At 56.3% G+C, this 16,981-nt stretch overlaps 1 protein-coding gene across 1 annotated transcript; it reads left to right on the forward strand.

Annotated features, from left to right (window-relative positions):
• The first annotated feature begins 142 nt into the window (after window positions 1-142).
• FADD (Fas associated via death domain) lies at window positions 143-7,940 on the forward strand. The gene is made up of 2 exons (XM_019654735.1): window positions 143-593; window positions 2,945-7,940. The coding sequence occupies exons 1-2, from the start codon at window positions 308-310 to the stop codon at window positions 3,295-3,297; spliced, it is 639 nt and encodes a 212-aa protein (XP_019510280.1). The 5' UTR covers window positions 143-307; the 3' UTR covers window positions 3,298-7,940.
• Window positions 7,941-16,981: the final 9,041 nt, after the last annotated feature.

Raw genomic sequence — 16,981 nt, forward strand, 5'->3', positions numbered from 1 at the left:
GCGCAGAAGCCGTCCCAGCCCCGCACCGCCAGCCTGTCCGAGGCGCCTCCTGGCGGCAGGCGTGCCTCCCGGGCGGAAACGGCAACAGTCGGGCTCCGAGCGCATGCGCGGGACCCGGAGTTATCGCGAGACGCCGGACAACCTGGCCCCGGGCGGACTTCCGGTAGTGGGGGCCGACGTTAGGGCCGCATAAAGTGGAAACCAGAGCTGCGGGGTCCGGGGGCGGCGGGCCCGGGCGGGGGACGTGCGCGGAAGGCCGGGCCCGGGTCCCGCCGTGCGCGCCCGCGGGCCGCCGTCGCCCTCCGCCATGGATCCGTTTCTGGTGCTGCTGCACTCGGTGTCGGCCGGCCTATCGAGCAGCGAGCTCACCGATATCAAGTTTCTGTGCCAGAGCTGCGTGAGCAAGAGGAAGCTGGAGCGCGTGCAGAGCGGCCTCGACCTCTTCTCGGTGCTGCTGGAGCAGAACGAGCTGGACCCGCAGAACACCGAGCTGCTGCGCGACCTGCTCTCCTCCCTGCGGCGCCAGGACCTGCTGCGGCTGCTGGACGATTTCCAGGCGGGCGCGACGAGCCGGGCCGCGCCGGAGGAGCAAGGTGGGCGCGGGGCGCAGACCAGGGTTGGGACGGGGGTTGAGAGAGTTGGGGCGGGGACTGAGGCACAGAACGGGGACAAGTGCCAGAGACGGGTTGGGACAGGAGTCGGGGGCGGGGCCCCGGGGGGTGCAGAGCCCGTCCGCCGGGCGCCCAACCTTCACCAGGTGTAGTTTGCGTGGGGTTTCCCTAAACAACCCTGGGAGACAGGTGACATGCCCGCTTTGCAGATGGGAGAATCAAAACTCAGAAACATTAACTTACCGCCGATTACAGAGCATGGACACACACCCCCAACCCCCAACCTCAGGGCTTTCTCCACCACCTCACTCCCTCCAGGTGAACTAGAAGACACCTCTGGGTGGGGAGGAGTGGGCAGGGCAGGTGGGGCAGAAAGTGGGTGTGCCAGCGCGGCTGCGGGCACGTCCCTTGTGCCCCGGGGAGCATATCCAGCCAGTGCCGGTTACTGTTCTGAGCACGTTACATGTTTTGATTTCATAATAACGCCGTTAGTTAAAGACTGTCATCCTTGTCTGTCATCACTTCCTTTTTGATGATGAGGGGAGTGTGGCTCAGAGGGATGTTAAGTGACTTGCACAGTCAGTAACCAGCAGAGCTAGGGTTGAACCCAGGCAGGGTGGCCTCGGGGGTGGGTGGCTTTCGCCACTAAAATGCCCCTCTCGTCAAGTCCGTTCTGTACTGACTTCCTACCCTTCTCTCAGGCACCCCCATCTTCCACCCTCGCCTGTGGCCTGCAGAGGCTTCCAGGAGTAGAAGGGAGACCTGAGTACAGCAGGGTGTCCCAGCCACACCCCTGTGTCCTCAGAGCCTGGGGACGGGATGGGAAGTGCTTTGGGGGCACCCCCCTCAGGCTTCAGGCTGTGGCCTGGAGTTGGTCCTTCAGTCACTGAACCAAAAAGGATATAAACGTGACGCCACAGGCATCGCTCCATAGGATTGGTGGCAAGCTGGACAGCACAGCGCGGCCTGAAGTCAGACACGCACAGACAGTGCTAGACAAAACGGAACATAGGGAAATTATACCGCGGGGGAATGCTGATATAATGCATTTAAAAGGCAGTCCACAAATTATAGATACCAGTTTAGATGTGTGTGTGTGTGTGTGTGTGTGTGTGTGTGTGTGTGTGTGCGCGCGCGCGCGTTTTTATTTATGTAGTTACTGTATGTTGGGAGGTGAACAGCAGGTGTGGGTGGGCTGCTAAAGGGCGATTCGGTGTCACTCTTTTACGGAAGACACTTGACCATCATGGTTAAGAAGGGCTCTGGCATCAGACTGTCATGGCTTCACATCCTGGCTCGGCCATTGCCCAGCTCTGTGACCTCAGAAAGGTCACTCACCTTCCACATGTCTCAGTGTCCTCACCTGTGCAAATGGAAGTGACCACCTCATAGGGCTGGAAGGGCTGGCAGGCAGGCTGACGTGTCTCGGGGGCTTGTAGCTGGAGATGCAAATTCGCAGGAGCCCTCCAAGCCACGCTGGTCCTTCTCTCCGCATTCCAGAATCAGCTTTTCATGGTCTGTAGTGCCCAGCTCGCTCATCTCAGTGGTGACTTCAGCAGATGAGGACATGGTAGCCTGCTGGTCAGTCAGGGCAGCTTCCAAAATAAGAACTGGGGTGTGTGTTGGCTTCCTAGGCTGCCATCCACAGATATGGGGGCTTAAAACAATAGAAATTGATTCACAATTCTGGAGCCAAGGTCAGAAATCCAGGGGTGACAGGGCCGTGCTCCCTCCAGAGGCTCTGGGGGAGGCTCCTTCCTGCCTCTTCCGGCTTCTGGGTGCCAGGCGTCCCTGGGCTGTAGTCACACCCGTCCAGTCTCTGCCTCCATGGTCACGTGGCCTCTCCTGTGTCTGTCTTCTAAGGACACTTGTCACTAGACTTGGGGCCGGCCCACTGGATATCCCAGAATCATCTCATCTCAAGATCCTCCTCAGCTTAATCACATCCTCAGAGACCCTTCTCTAAATAACATTCACGGTCCAGGGGTTCGGCCTGGACGTGTCTTTTTAGTGGCCACCATTCGGGATGGCGTGGGGAGCAACCCTTGTCCTCTGGCAACTCCCAGCCCCTCCCCCAGCCCCACTGCAGCCCTCCCAGCCGTCAATCTTCAGCAGGCCACACCTCTTGAGTAGTGTTTGGGGCTGGGGTTGGCCGGGGTAGGATTAGAGGTCACTCTTGATCCTTCTGTGACCTCCCAGCCTCTGCAAGAAGACCTCTGGTGTACCCAGCACTCGGGTCAGCACTGGGAGAAGCCCGTTGGAGAACGTGGGGTTACCTGTCTCCTGGAGAGCCCCCCCACACCTGGTAAATCATTTTGTTCTTTCCGTCCCAGACCTGTATGCAGCATTTGACATCATATGTGATCACGTGGGGAAGGACTGGAGAAGACTGGCTCGCCAGCTGAAAGTGTCTGACAGCAAGATCGACGCCATCGAGGTGAAGTATCCCCGAAACCTGACAGAACAAGTCAGGGAGTCATTGAGAGTCTGGCGGAACACGCAGCGGGAGGACGCGGCGGTGTCGCACCTGGTGGGGGCGCTCAGGGCGTGCCGGCTGAACCTGGTGGCTGACCTCGTGGAGGAGGCTCAGCAGGCCCGGGCCCTCCAGAACAACGGGGACAGTGGGAGCGTCCCAGAGTCCCAGATATCATGGGACTCAGACGCACCCTCCTCGACAGCCTTCTGATGACCCAGCTGGTCTCCTGGGGGACCGAGGGCATTGGCACAGTTGGAATGTTGGTTCCGTCCACCGAGGTCGACCAGGTGCCTTCCGGTGCCAGCCCTGCGAAGCCCTGGCAGTGAGCCGGGGGGAGGGGCCCCAGCGCTCCCACGGCCAGACTGACTGCTCCATGAAAGCTGGCGTGTAGGGAGCACCCCGTCCGTGCCAGGCAGGGCTTGGGCCCTCTGCACATGCTTCCGTTCATTCCTCGTGGTGCCCCGTCGGGATGGTCGTGTCCCCATTAAAGAGTCCCTACAGGAGGACGTTTCGGAGCCAGGTCAGCACACAGAAGGAATCGGTGAAAGCTAGCAGCTCCTACCAGTACGATTCTACAGGGAGGAGAGGAGAGCACAGTGGAGCTGGAGAAAAACTGGGTAGCAGAGCTGGGCTTGGGAGCAGACGCCCTCTGGCCCCAGAGCCCATACTCGTCGTTCTGCCACCCCCACAGTTGGCCGGAGGCCATCAGTGTAGGCCATACACCAAGGCGTGTGGCGCGGGTGAGAAGCGCCCTGACCTCGTATGGGGACCTCCCGCGCCCATGCCCCAGGCCTTGGCCCTGAGAGTTAGGGCTCCTCCAAGGTAACGCCTGTTGAGTGCTCAGAAGCACCCTCCAGAAGTGCCAGTTTCTGGAAGTGTTACAATTCCCGTAATTCCACAGTTTGTTCCTATTTTGTATCAAAATCTCTATTTGATAACAGAATTGGCATGGGAGCTGGCTCCTGTAATTTTAAAAAGCAATCTTCCTTCCCGCTTCTAAGGTAATCCTGGTAAAGCAAGTGCCTCTACAGCAGAGCCCTCCACGTTACAGGATTTCCCACCCCCGCTGATGGTGCCAATTCACACATTCTCAAAAGTCCCAGCCCAGATGATTCCCGTCTCCGGCGCAGCTCATCATGGATGGCGGCGTTTCCCGGAAGCTGCACTCGCCTCCATGGGGGCGTGTTACCTCGGCACACCTGTCTGCCAGGGCAGCTTGTGCCGGCTTGGGCCCTGGCCGCCTCCAGGCTTTCCAGCTGTGGCCTTAGGAAAGCCACATGTGATGGGATGCCATGCCATGCCGCCTGGACCTTGGGCTGCTAAGATCCCAGCAGCGCTGTCCCCGGGAAGCTGTGGAGCCGGCCTTTGAGCCCCGCCGCACCTTCGCAGATAAGCTTCCCGATGCTGGGAACTGTGCTGGAAGCCGGGGCCGTGGCAGCACACAGGACAGAGGTGGCACTGTCCTGTGGACCCCGAAAGCCCGGCCGGGAGCACACGTGTTAACCGATTCCTCACAGGTTTGAGTGTGCCAAGCACCTGGGCCGCTCTCAGGCCCTACGTTGTGGCCCGACCCTGTGTGACACGCTGCACAGCCCTCACCTGCCAGCAGCTCCGGCCTCTTCAAGCCTCGGGTCAGGGCTAGTTCTGTGGATGACAGACACATCCCCACCGTCTAAATGTGAGTGGCTTGGCACATCGGCAGCTTTGGGAAGTAGGTCTTCTGGGACACGTTCGTATTTTTTGAGCAGAGGCCGATGTAGAGGCGCTGCCATTCCCTTATGATTTGTAGCCAAAATTGCTCAACTGTGGGAATACCTAACATCCCGACAATGCCCTGCCTCCCCCTGCGTGCTGGCCATACCTGCAGGGACCCCCGACCCTCCATCACACCAGATGCCCTGACAGGCTTTGACAACACTGCACCCGAAATTTTCCGTTTCCTGAGAATACTAGCCAGGGCTCAGGCCCCAGCTGTGCCCACTTCTGCTCCCCATCACTCTCCCACGTGCAGTGAGGCACTGGGCCTGCCCAGGCACTGCCATCCCAGGACTTCCGGAGAGCAGCTGCTGTCCTGTGCTGAGCGGGGAGGAGCCCGGACTTCAGAGCAGCCTCCTGTGACCGTGACCCATCGTGTGATCTCATCTCACCAGCACAAGCCTCAGACCTTGAGTTACAAGATTCAGGAAAGGTGACGAGTGAGGGAGTGCCTCCATCCTATGCTGAGCCATGCAGGCGTCCACTTCCAGGGCCTGGAGGGGGGCGGAGGGTGTCAACAGGTCGCAGCTGGAATGTGAGGTCAACTTGCAGGAGAAACCGCCCCCTGAAGATGGGGGTTTAGAGTCAGGTAGCCACATCCTCCTGTTCAAGCAGCCTGCCCTCGGGAAGCAGTGTCCCCAGCTTTGTAAAACAAGGGACCACATATTAAATACGCACCCAGGGTGTAGAAAAAGCCCAAATGCTTCTGTGGGCACTAGAAGTAGAAATACACACAACAAGCGTGTCAGAACGGTTATTTTCTGATGGTGGTTATTATTTAGACTTCCTGCATTTTCCACATTTTCTATAATGGGGTTTTTTGTGACCTGGACTGTTGGGTGGGGAGTGTCCCTAGAGAGCAGTGGAGCACGTGGCTTTCGAGTCTGACCTGGGTTCAAGTCCTGGGCTCAGCCCTGTGGCTCTGTCACCAAGCACAAGTGCTTGTCCAAATGGGTGGTAACCGGCTTCTCAGGTCCCTTCGAAGTAAGCAGTGAAATGCCACCTGGAGGTCTGTCAAAAGGCTATTCTTTATGGTCTCAGGACACTCGAGCCTGTGGTCCTGAGATGTCGCTTCCTCCCCTCCCCTCCGAACAGACCTGCACACAGCATTTCCCTACGACCGCTTCAAGGCGGAGTGTTCTGGATCCTCATAACCTCTCCTGGGACATAAGATTGATGTGTAATGGGCGCTAAGCCCTCAGTGGGAGCTGCTCCAGGTTTCGGACAAGGATTTCTCATAGCAACTTACAGAAAATGCTTGTTCCTTTCTATTGTTTGTTTTGCAATCATGTAAAATTTATGTTTCTGATAAAGGTGCACGCAAGTTACGTGATTTACTTGACAGGTAGAGCTAAGAGCCACGCTTTGCTTACAATTCTTTTTCCTCTGAGAAAGTGTTTTGCAGGTTTCAGTCTAATGAAGGAGAATTTAATGAAGTATTTCCTGGACCAAAGGGCCAGCCGCCTTGTCTTCTGTCCCCCCACAATTTCCCCGGTTTCACACCCGCCCCCGACTGTCCAGCCCTGCTCCCTGGGCAGGCGCACACGAGGCTCTGGCAGTCACCCCGCCGCAGGGTCACTGACCACGGCACCCTTCCACGGAGAGCACGGGATCGTGGCAGGCCCTCCTTCGTGCCATGTTCTCCCCACTCACTCGCCTCGTTCTTCGCCCGCTGCCTCTTCCTCCCTGGCACCCCCACGACCACACACACACACACCCCCAAGCCTGCACTTGCTGAGGCCGCAGGTTGCCAAGCCCGTTGTATACACCTTTGTTCTGTCTTGTTCGATCTCAGGGCTTTCGACACCTCTTGACCATGCTCCATGAAATTCTCTCCTGGTTGTCGTCCTCCCTCTGCCACTCCTGCACACCCTCTCCCAGCGCCAGTCCACCACCCTCTTCTCTCTCAGCCCCCCAAGAGAGTGCAGGTCCTCGGCCCCACCTTTCAGGTCCCTGGTGCTTCTCAGGTCACCCTGTGGCACCCAGACCCGGACTGTCAGCACCAAGGGGCAACAAACACCTTTTGCCATGTAAGGAAGCATACAGGTTCTGGGGTTAGGACGTGGGGACTGTGGGGGGCAGACATTCTGCCCACCACAAAGCTCAAACTCAGCATCTCCGCCACCCCAGCCCTGCCCAGTTCGCTGCCTGGTACCACCATCTAAGGTGCATCCCTCCTGCCTGGGGCTCTCTCTCCCATATGTAACAGCTCCCAGTTACCTCAGGCGTCACTCCTTCCCGCCCCCTCCCCCCAGTGAGCCTCACCCCCCATCTCTCCTTCCTGCCCCCTCCTCCCAGTGAGCCTACCCCCCCCTCACCTGGTCTCTTCCCTGCCCTCCGAACCCCTTCTAACCCATCCGCCATCTGCAGACCTCGACTATTCTTAGAAACCACAAACTACATATTTCTTGGTTTTGTGTTTTTATTTCCATAACTATCCTGAGTCATCTTGCTGGCTGCTGTCTAACCGCGCGATCACTGTGTGCATTGCGTCTAGAACCGGCCAGGCAGAGCGTGACGGGCGCATGTGCTCATGCGAAAATGGCCTGTCACCGTCCGTCTGCTGCCACAAAGGCAGAACTTGTCTTCTACAGGGGACATTTGCAACTGAAATCCATTTTCATCAAAGAAGCCCTCAGTTGTTAAGTCTGACTAAAGACCCTGTGGCAAGAGTCACACGTCTATACCAACCACGGTAATTGTCACCAAGGAACAGAGGTCGATTCAGGGGGTGAACGGGGGTCGTCATGGAGCTAGAGCCATGGGACACGTGGATACAGCTTTCCTGGTTAGGGTTGAAGAGAAAAACGGACTGTTTGAGTCACCCCAGACGCCAGGTGGGCGCCAGGCCTCCCACCTCCCAGACCAGCCTGGTGACAGTGCAGACACGTGACACCATCATCTTGTTGGACAGGACAGAGTTATTGTGTGGGGAGGTGACGAGCTTCAGGATGGCTGGTGGTGATGGTCACACAACATTGTGAATGTGCTCGGTGACACGAAAATGGGTAAAAGGGTAAATCTTAGGTATTATCTTACCACAATTAAAAAACGATAACTTCACACTACTAAACTTTGATTACATGATCTAAATCATATCCATTTTGCAGGTATCTCATTTGTACATTTATTGGCGTTTTGCAGTTTATGAGGACTAGAGCGTGAGCTTGTATCGGGCCTTGTGTGTGTGTGGAAGTAACATAAGCAAAGCCTTGCTCGTCACTAGGGGTCTGGGTCCGTGTTCCTCTCCCAGAGGGGTCTCCAGCTGGAGCGACGCCCAGGAGGGGTGCCCCGCAGCCTGCGCAGGCGGCTTCCTCCGCCCTCCACCCCCAGTCTGAGGGCAGCTTTGCCTGACCCCACTACCAGCAGCAGGCCCTCCTGCGCCCCCTGTCCCCCCCCTCCTGTTCACTCGCCCCCCTGCCCCCACCCCTCCTGCCCCAGTAAGCTTGGCACCCTAAGGGCCTCTAGCCCTGGCTTCCTTTTTGCTGCTTCCAGCACTGTCCGTCCAGCAGCTTTGTAAGGGTTTACTGTGGGTTTGCTGAGCAAATAAATGAAAACGGCAGCAATAAGGGCCAGACCCAGGGGTCCTGCAGGGGCCGGAGTTACCTGCAGGCAGGAAAGCTTGTCATCTGAGGGGTTCTGAGTCCCCAGTGGGCTTTGCTTTCCCTGGGCTCGGGCCGATCAGGCTGTGAGAGTTTGCGGCAGGGTGGGTGCAGCAGGCCACAGCCAGGGCCCTTTGCGGTAACCGAGTCACAGCCCCTAGTCCCAGCAGGTCAGCCAGGGAGGCGCCTCCAGCCCCTGAATCCCCGCAGGCCACTCCAAGGGTCCTCCTCCCCAGGCAGGGTCCATGCTCCAAGCAAAGAACACGCACTTAGCACTGGGCGCTCAGCTATGTGCTCCATTCACCCACCCGTCCGTGCTTCATTCTCAGCAAAGGGCTCAGCGTGGGGCTGCCCGCTTCGCCTCCCTCTGGCTGGGGGACCCCACAATGGAGCCTCTGTTCCCCAACCTCCCTTTCTCACCTGATAGGACCCTCCCTCTTCCAGGGTTGCTGTGAGGTTCAAGGAGATGTGTGGTGAGTGAGAGGGGCACGTGGTGAAGGTCACGAAATGTCGTTGTATTCCTAAGTGACTGCGTGTTTTCAATGACTTGCCTTTACACCTGTACATCTCGACTGGGTGTAAACGCTCAGATCACACGTTCGTTCCCAGAGACCTTCAGAGGCCCCCGGCCTGCCCACACAGTTCTATTGTCGCGAAAGGGGACTTTTCTGTCATCTGGCCCCAGATCATAAACCAAAGATGTTGGGAAAGAAAGTCAGTGTATGAGGATTGACAAGACTGGGAGACCAACTCCATCCCAGCACAGATCCACGTTCGAGTAGCAGGAAAGGGGACCCCGCAGGGATGGGGTCACAGCAGGCAGATATAACAGGTAACAGGGCTGGCTCTGCAGCCGACCGCCCAGGTTCAAACCCCAGCTCTGTCACTTAGCAGCTATGTGCCATTGGCAAAGGAACTCATCTACAAATTCTGGTCCCCACCTCCGAGGGTGCTGTGAGGACTCCGTGACTTGCTCGCACAGGACACGGTAAACACACAAGTAAAGACGTGTCTACCTCTCTTGTTCCTGGCACACCTCATGTTCACAGTGACATCTGTGTAGCGAACAGCAGAGTCCCGAGACGACCATCCCGAGTGGCTAAATCAACTCGCTCTGCCTCCGGGCTCCCTGTCACCGAGCGACACGTACCTAAGAAGCTCTTGACCCCAATTGGGGGCCCCTACCCAGCCTCTGCCTCTCGGCGGCTCAGAGTTGGCCCAAAGCCCAGGACCCAACTGGGCATCGAGTCAGAAGCTGGTGACACATTACATGGGCTGAAGCAACACACCAGAGGTCTTGTGGTGGCTTTTAGTGGCAGTGCTAGCTTGAAGGTTCCCTGGAGCCGCTGCGCACCAGTCCTGGGGCACTTGTACCCCTGAGGCCCGCAAGCTGCCCGCTGCCCTTTAATAGCTTGCTTTGCTGCGCCAACCTTGGCTGTGGCTTGTTTTTTTTTGTTTTGCAGCTGAAAACTGTCATGAGTGTGATTTTGTCCCAAGAGCAAGGGAAAGGCCCTGAAGAGGCCCAGGCTGAAGGTGGCAGCAGTGTGACCAGACTTGCACCCTCCAGGTGCTGCTCAGGCTGAGGTGGACTCGTGGAGCAAGGGTGGAAACGGGCAGCGGGCCAGGTGGGGAGATGGCGGTGGCCGGCTTGGGATAGCGTGTGGTGATGGAGGGAACAGCAGGAATGGATTCCAGGATATTTGGGGCGTGAACTGTGCGTGGGGCAGGAGAGAGGGAGCAATGGTGGGAGATTCCAGGGGAGGGGATGGCACCCAGAGAAGGGAACCAGGTGGCTGGGTGTGGGGTGGGGACAGCCCACAAAGGGATGCTCGGTTCTGATGACCCTGAATGGGGGGCCCTCGACTTACTTGGAAAGTGTCCAGTGGGCAAGGAGGTGTGTCCACGGAGCTGGAGTGATAACTTTGAAAGTGGGTGCCAGCTGGCCAGGGAGAGGACAGGAGCACCTTGCCACCGAGGAAGACTCTTCTGGAAATATATTCAAACTGCAGAAGCCCAGGCCCCACCCCCAGAGAGTCTGAGTCAGTCCTGGGTGGAGCCCTGGAATTGCCCCATCCCTGCCCACAGGGGATGGGGGGCAGGATGACTTTCATCACTAACTGTTAAGTGTCACTAATTGCCCTTCCAACTTAATTGCTTAGAACAGCCTGGGACCATCACAACTGTCTTTGATCTGGACAAGGCAGAGTCTCCCAGTGGCCTCATGGGGTTCCGGCCCCCAGATGTCACTCCATCCCCCCTGCCCCCACTGCAAGGGGACAGCCAGGGTGTGTTTCCCCACGAAGGTGGGTGGTCACCTCCAGGGCAAATCGGATGCTTGAATGCTTGAATGCGATAGCTGAGCAGTAGATTTAAAACCACCTTCCTCCAGGCTGGGAGTGACATTTGGTTTTGGGGGGCTTTGCTTCCGTGTTCAGGTTAATCTAGGATTAACCTACTCCCTCTCTGGGATCTGGAAGGCGGGCATGGTGCTCACAGCCTCCTGAGGAGGGCGGCCTGGGGCTGCCACTGGCACCCACGGAGCCAGGAGCCAACTCCACAGTCAGAACGCATGTGCACTACGTGGGGTCACGTGACGTAGGGGGTCAAGCACGGGCACGCGGGGGTTCACGTGGGGGTCCACGCAGGCTGGAGACCGGCTGCGCAGTGTGGGCCAGCCCAGGTCTGGAGTGAGTCCTTAGGGCTCTGTGGACCCCATGCTGGGACCCACTCTAGGAACGTGGCCCCTAAGGGAGGGATCATGCCTCGCTTATAAGCAGTCTCTGCTTACTGGTACGAACGCCCCCAGCCCTGTATTTCCTGAGTAAAGTTGGGGTGCCCCACCTTCCCCTAGGACTGCCTTGGGACAAGGCCAATGCAAAACTTGAAGCCCCACCAGGAGTGCCAGGTCTCAGTGGAGAGACAGAAACAATTACAAGAGAAGGGACTGAGAGCCGACGTGATTTGTCAAGTGACAAGGTGGCGCTCGGACTGGAACCCAAGTTTCATGACCACAAGGCCCACGTACTTTCCAGGATACCTAACTGTGTTTCAGAGACGGGACCTTTTGAATTGGGTTTCGTAGGGTAAGTAGGCGTTCACCAGATGGCGAACAGTTCAGGCACAGAAAACAGCCAGTGCAAAGGCCAGGAGGCAACAGGAGGCATAACATCAGAGGGCTTGTTCAGGAGGCAGGAAGCAGATTAGCGGGGCTGGTTCCAGGCAGGTTCGGGAGAATGTTTGCAGCCTGAAGCCACCGGAAAGGCCTGGATTTTATCTTCTAGACAAAAAGGGCCAGCACCATATTTTAAACAGGACGATGACATGATTAAGTGTGTGGTTCATTTTATTAGAGATCTAGTGAATGTGCTCATTCATCGGAAAATGAGGAAACAAAACAAGGGTTGTACTTTAACTTTCGGGCTGAGTTACAAGGAAAAACATGGAGTCATACATATTATCACTAAGGGAGAACATGATGCTGTGTACGGTGTAGGGCAGCTTCGCTTTTTCCAAAGTGCTTTGAGGGCTCGCCTCCTGTTTTAGCCTCCTAGGAACCTTGAACTGTATAGTTAAGGAAGGTTGTTTACCCCTTTTGACACGTAAGAAAATCGAGGCACTGAGGAGTTTGGTGACTGGCCCAGGTCCTCACAGCAGGAGGTGGAAGAATGAAGTCTTCCGTTACTGCCAGTCTGAGAGCTGGCCTGCCCTGCAGAACTTTCTAGTTTCCAGATGGGCACAGCAGGCCCAGAAAGTGGCCCAGCTCAGGGTGTGGGGAGGAGCCCACCCCAACCTGCATCCTGTCCGGGGACTCCCAGGGAAAGCCGCCAACGACCATTGTCCGGTCTCACTGCAGGCAAGCAGTCACAGGTAGCATATGAGTGGCCAGGGGTCTCCGGCCAGCGCAGGAACAACCCCCACAGCTAAAAGGAGGCTTGTGTGTGCTCCAAAAATACTCTGCTGAAAGCATTGGCCAGCACTGGAAATAAACCCGGCTGCTGGCCTTGCGCCCAGAGACGTCAGGGTGGGGCACAGAGAGCCACACTTCCGGTCCCCACACCCTTTTATTTTGGGAAAATCAGACGCCCCACCACCACCACCACCACCAGGGGCTGCGGCCAGAGGGAGGGGTGGTATCATCCCATGAGGCTCTCGCTGGAGAATGTTTGGGCAGAAGCATTCATTCATTCATTCTCTCACTCACCAGCACATCAGTAGGGCTCCCCTTCATGGGCCGGGCACTGTTCTGGGCATCAGGGCAGAGCCCTGAGCACGGCCCATAAAGGTACAGGAAGCAATCAGACTCCGTGTGGTTCTGCTCAGCTGTTTACAAGCCGGACACCATGGGGGACAGCTTCCTCTCACTGTACAATGGGGACAGATGGTGACAGGTTTACCGAGCTGTGAGGATGCAATGAGACAATGAAGACAAGGTTGATGCTGGGCACGGGAGCCCTCACCCCACGCACCGCCCTAATCAGTGCTTTGTTCACTCACTTATGCAGGATCACCTGCAGGCTTAGCTCAGCAGACCAGGTGGCATCCTTGCGTCCTTCTCAGCGGGCAGGTAGCCTGCCTTCTTCCACCTTGGCCGCCCACGTCTGGCCTCTCAGCTCCGCTGCGGGGCTCAGACCCTTTCTGTCTCTCTTCTGGAATAAGCACTTGCTTCCTCCGGGGGGGGGGGGGGGGGCTGCCTCCCGTCTCTCCCTCCCCAGGCCCCTCTCCACACCTGGGCCTGAGATCTCATCCTAAAAATGAAACCTGGCCCCACCCTGGTGCTTCCGTTATATATACCTCTTTTGTTTTTCCCTATTCACAGCTCCTTCCTGAATCTCAGTGGGCCCAGGGCCAGCCCAGCTGTTTTAGCCTCAGCCATGTCCCAACTGCTCTTTTATTCACTTAGCTTTTTCTTTACAGTGACTCTTTTTCCTTATTTTAAGTGAAATAGGAAACTGGATGTCTCTATCAGGAAAGGGCAGCAGCCTGTGGCAGACGTTGCTAGTGTCCCCCAGTGCCTGTTCACACCTCGCTTTACGTGAGCCCCCTAATTTTTGGCTGAGCGGGTGGCTGCCCAGAATCCAGGCTATACCCCAACCTCCCCTGAAGCCAGGGGTGGCCATTGGATGAAGTTCTGCTTGTGAGTAAAAGTGGCACCTGGAACTTCCTAGAAGTGTAAAGGGAGAGGGTGCACACTTCAGCATCTACTTCCTCCTTCCTTCCTGCTGAAGTACAAGCGTGATGGCTGGAGCACCGGCAGCCATTTGGGACCATGATGGGCAGGGGTAAGGCGACAAGATAACAGGAGCCTGGCTCATGGGGCCTCTTCCAGCCCTGGAAGGCTTCCGTCAGGAAAGCATTTGTGTGGGAAAAAAAGCTTCTCTCATGGAAGCCTCTGTGGTTTGGGGATTTCAGGGGCTCACCACAAACCCAATACCGACAAACGCAGCATCACTTGGAGTAGGCAGAAGGTGACTATAACAATGAATGTGGTGGAAAAGTAATTTTCTGGGACGATTGATAGATTCCGCCACCCTTCAAGGCTCTGAACCTGAAAGCTGCTCTTTTTGTTAGAAAAAATGATTTTTAAAAAAATTTAAAAAGTTGGGCTGCCCCAGTGGCACGTTGGTTAAGAGTTGGCTTGGGACGCCAGAGGGCCCCGGTTCGGATCCCACATATGAGGGCCAGTGACACTGCCCTCCACAGCTAAGATGCTGAACAACAGCTCAACCTGGAGCTGGGCTGTCGTGAGTCACCCGTGACAGTGTAGGCTGCAGTGGGGCTGGTTGGCAGCTGGCGTGAGCTGCTGTGAGCCACCGTGAGTAGCTGTCCAATGGCTGGTGAGCGACTGCCTCACCTGGGAAGAGCACAATGATAATACCAACATGGGCCAGTGAAGCGACGTCTTCCACAGCTAGACTGAAGAACAAAAGGACAGCAACTTGTCTGTTCCCCTTCCCCGATTCCCCAACGCTGTTCCCCTCCCCCAAGTCCCCCAATAAAATCTTTAAAAAAAAAAGTCATTGTTAGCCTGAGGCTGTATCTCAGTTTGTTCAGGACTGATGGATAATTGAAAAGGGAAGGACTTTCTAACCATACTTCTCAGTGCTGTTTGGTGCCAAGTCCCTTAGCTCACACTCCCCAAAGTCACCGGGCGGTGCACACCCCACAAGCTGAAAGCACAGCACTGTGGGACAAAGCCTGCTCTCCAGTGCCCTATGGGGCACCTCCACTGCTAGCCTGGAACCCCCTTTCCATCTCCTGCCCCCCAGTGCCCCACATGCTCAGCCCCACTGGGGGACCCAGGGGCGAACAGTGGACTGTGTCCTTTCCGCAAGCCTGGAGGTGGCGAAGGAACCTCGGTGAGCACGGGCAGGAGGAACCAGCTGCAGACATCCCAGCTGAGGGAGGCTTCAGACCGGGGCTCGGCTCTGCAGCACCCCGTCTCCCCCGCCTCTCAGCATCAGCTTCCCGGCCTCGCCCTGGCCTTCCGCATTCCCAGCTCCGAAAAGACCCCAGCGGCCCTTCTCCTCTGCCTGGCCGGCCTGTGCCTGCTTCTCAGCCTGGCGTTCCAGGCCTCCGTGCCAACTTCAGCTCCCGTACTTTCTGACACAACCCCCCGCACTGGCCAAATTCACCCCTGTCCCCAGAACATGCCATGACTTCCCAGCCTCGGAGCTTTGTGGGCCATCCCCCACCGGCCCGCTCCTGCTCCCTGGCTGGCAGGGCAGGTTGCGGTGGGAGGGGCCTGATGACGCACGCTGACGTCGCTGAGTGAGACGTTGGGCAAATTCCTAAACTCTGAGCCTCAGTTTCTTCACGTGTAAAATAGCTCAGTATGTTTTACTGAGCTCCTGCTGTGTCTGCAACAGTCTGGGGGCTCAGCAGTGGGGAAAGCGTATTTTTTTTACTGTGTATCCTTTGGTACCTTTTAAATGCTGCATCAAATGCAGGCGTTGCTTATTAATGTTTTGTTGTTAAAATAATTATAACCAATGGAATGATATTTCACTCCAACGGCTGCCATGAGGATGAAGGGAGGTAACACATGAAAGTGCCAGGTCTGAGGCCCAGCAAGGAGGAAGCTCATTAAATTGCAGTTAGGACCGAAATGCTGCCCTCTCAGCTCCTCCAATAAGCCTCCTTCAGTTAAACCTGACTCCCACCTCCTCATGGCATGTTTGTTTGTACTATTTCATCCATCCTCCCACCTGTCCTTTCATCCATCCATCCATCCATCCATCCACATATCCATCTATCCACATATCCATCATCCACCATCCATCCATCCATACATTCATCCATTCATCCACACATCCATCTATCCACATATCCATCCATCTATCCACATATCCTTCCATCCATCCATCCATCCACCCACCCATCCATCCATCCAGATATCCAGCCCCAATACAGTCACCCACTCACCAATTATTTGTTGCATACCCACAATGTGCCAGATCCTCTGCCAGGTGGGTGGGAGATAATGACAATACAGTCCCAGTCCTTCCCCTCGGGGCGATAACTGTCTGGTGTAGGAGAGACGCCATCAGAAGGGATTGACTGTACAGCATCCGAGCTTTGATAGATCACATACAGGGTAAATGTGCACCCCAGAGCACACATGGTGCAGGCATGTGACTTGCAGAAAAGAGGCATCTAAGTCGAGACCTGAAGGTGGAAGAGGCAGCTGAAGACAGGAAGGACATTCCCTGTGAAGGGGCGGTGGTAAGAAGGGAAGTGGATGGAATGCAGATGGAGTGTTAACCTTGATGTTGAGAGCAGTGGGGGCCTAGAGAGCCGACAAAGGACCTGGTAGGCCACTGAAGGAATTTGAACTTTGCCCCAAGATCAGGTTTGGCGGTCTCCACGCCAGGAGGGTCATGATAAGGTTCTGGTTTGGGAGAGATAAACCTGGCTGCAGAATGGACAATGGGTGGGAGTGGGTGGGAGGTGACGGTGAGCGGTAATGGTGCCAGGAAGCCAGCTGGGAAACTGGAGCAGAGACGACGCAGGCGGGAGAAGGTGGTGGGGGTCTGGGGCAGGATGTGGGCAGTGGGCCCAGGAGGGTGAGTGAGATTAAAAGATTCCGCCCCCAACTTTTTACTCTAAAGATCTTCACGGTGATGAAAAGTTGAAGGAACGGTTGGTGAACACTTTGTGTCCACCTAGGTTCAACAATTATTCATGTGCTTCCCCTTTTGTTTTCTCTCACGAGATGGACAGCAAGACAGGTAGCGTCCCCTTTTCTGGACCATTTGAAAGTAAGTCGCAGACAGGAAGACACTTTGTCCCTGACCTTCAGCTACCTCTCCCTGAATAAAGACAGGTCCCTCCTTAACCCCAAGAGCAGTATCTCACCAGAAGTTCAGCAGGACCAGCATCTGCTGCCCCGTCTGGGTTCAGGCTCCCCACATTATTCCAGGAATGCCTTTTGTAGTTGGGTTTTGTTTGTTCTGAAAGCCAACGTCCCCTCAAGTTTGCAGGGGTGCCCTTGGTTGCATCTGTTTGGTGTCAAGGGACAATTGAGATGGTGGGATGCT

The sequence above is a fragment of the Hipposideros armiger genome, unplaced genomic scaffold, assembly GCF_001890085.2.
Source record: "Hipposideros armiger isolate ML-2016 unplaced genomic scaffold, ASM189008v1 scaffold_228, whole genome shotgun sequence".
NCBI lineage: Eukaryota > Metazoa > Chordata > Mammalia > Chiroptera > Hipposideridae > Hipposideros > Hipposideros armiger.

What these genes read in the sequence shown, in the direction of transcription:
- FADD (XM_019654735.1), top strand. Translation starts at nt 308, where the DNA reads ATGGATCCGTTTCTGGTGCTGCTGCACTCGGTGTCGGCCGGCCTATCG. An exon ending in GGCCGCGCCGGAGGAGCAAG is followed by an intron (nt 594 to 2,944) that starts GTGGGCGCGGGG and finishes TTTCCGTCCCAG; the next exon opens with ACCTGTATGCAGCATTTGAC.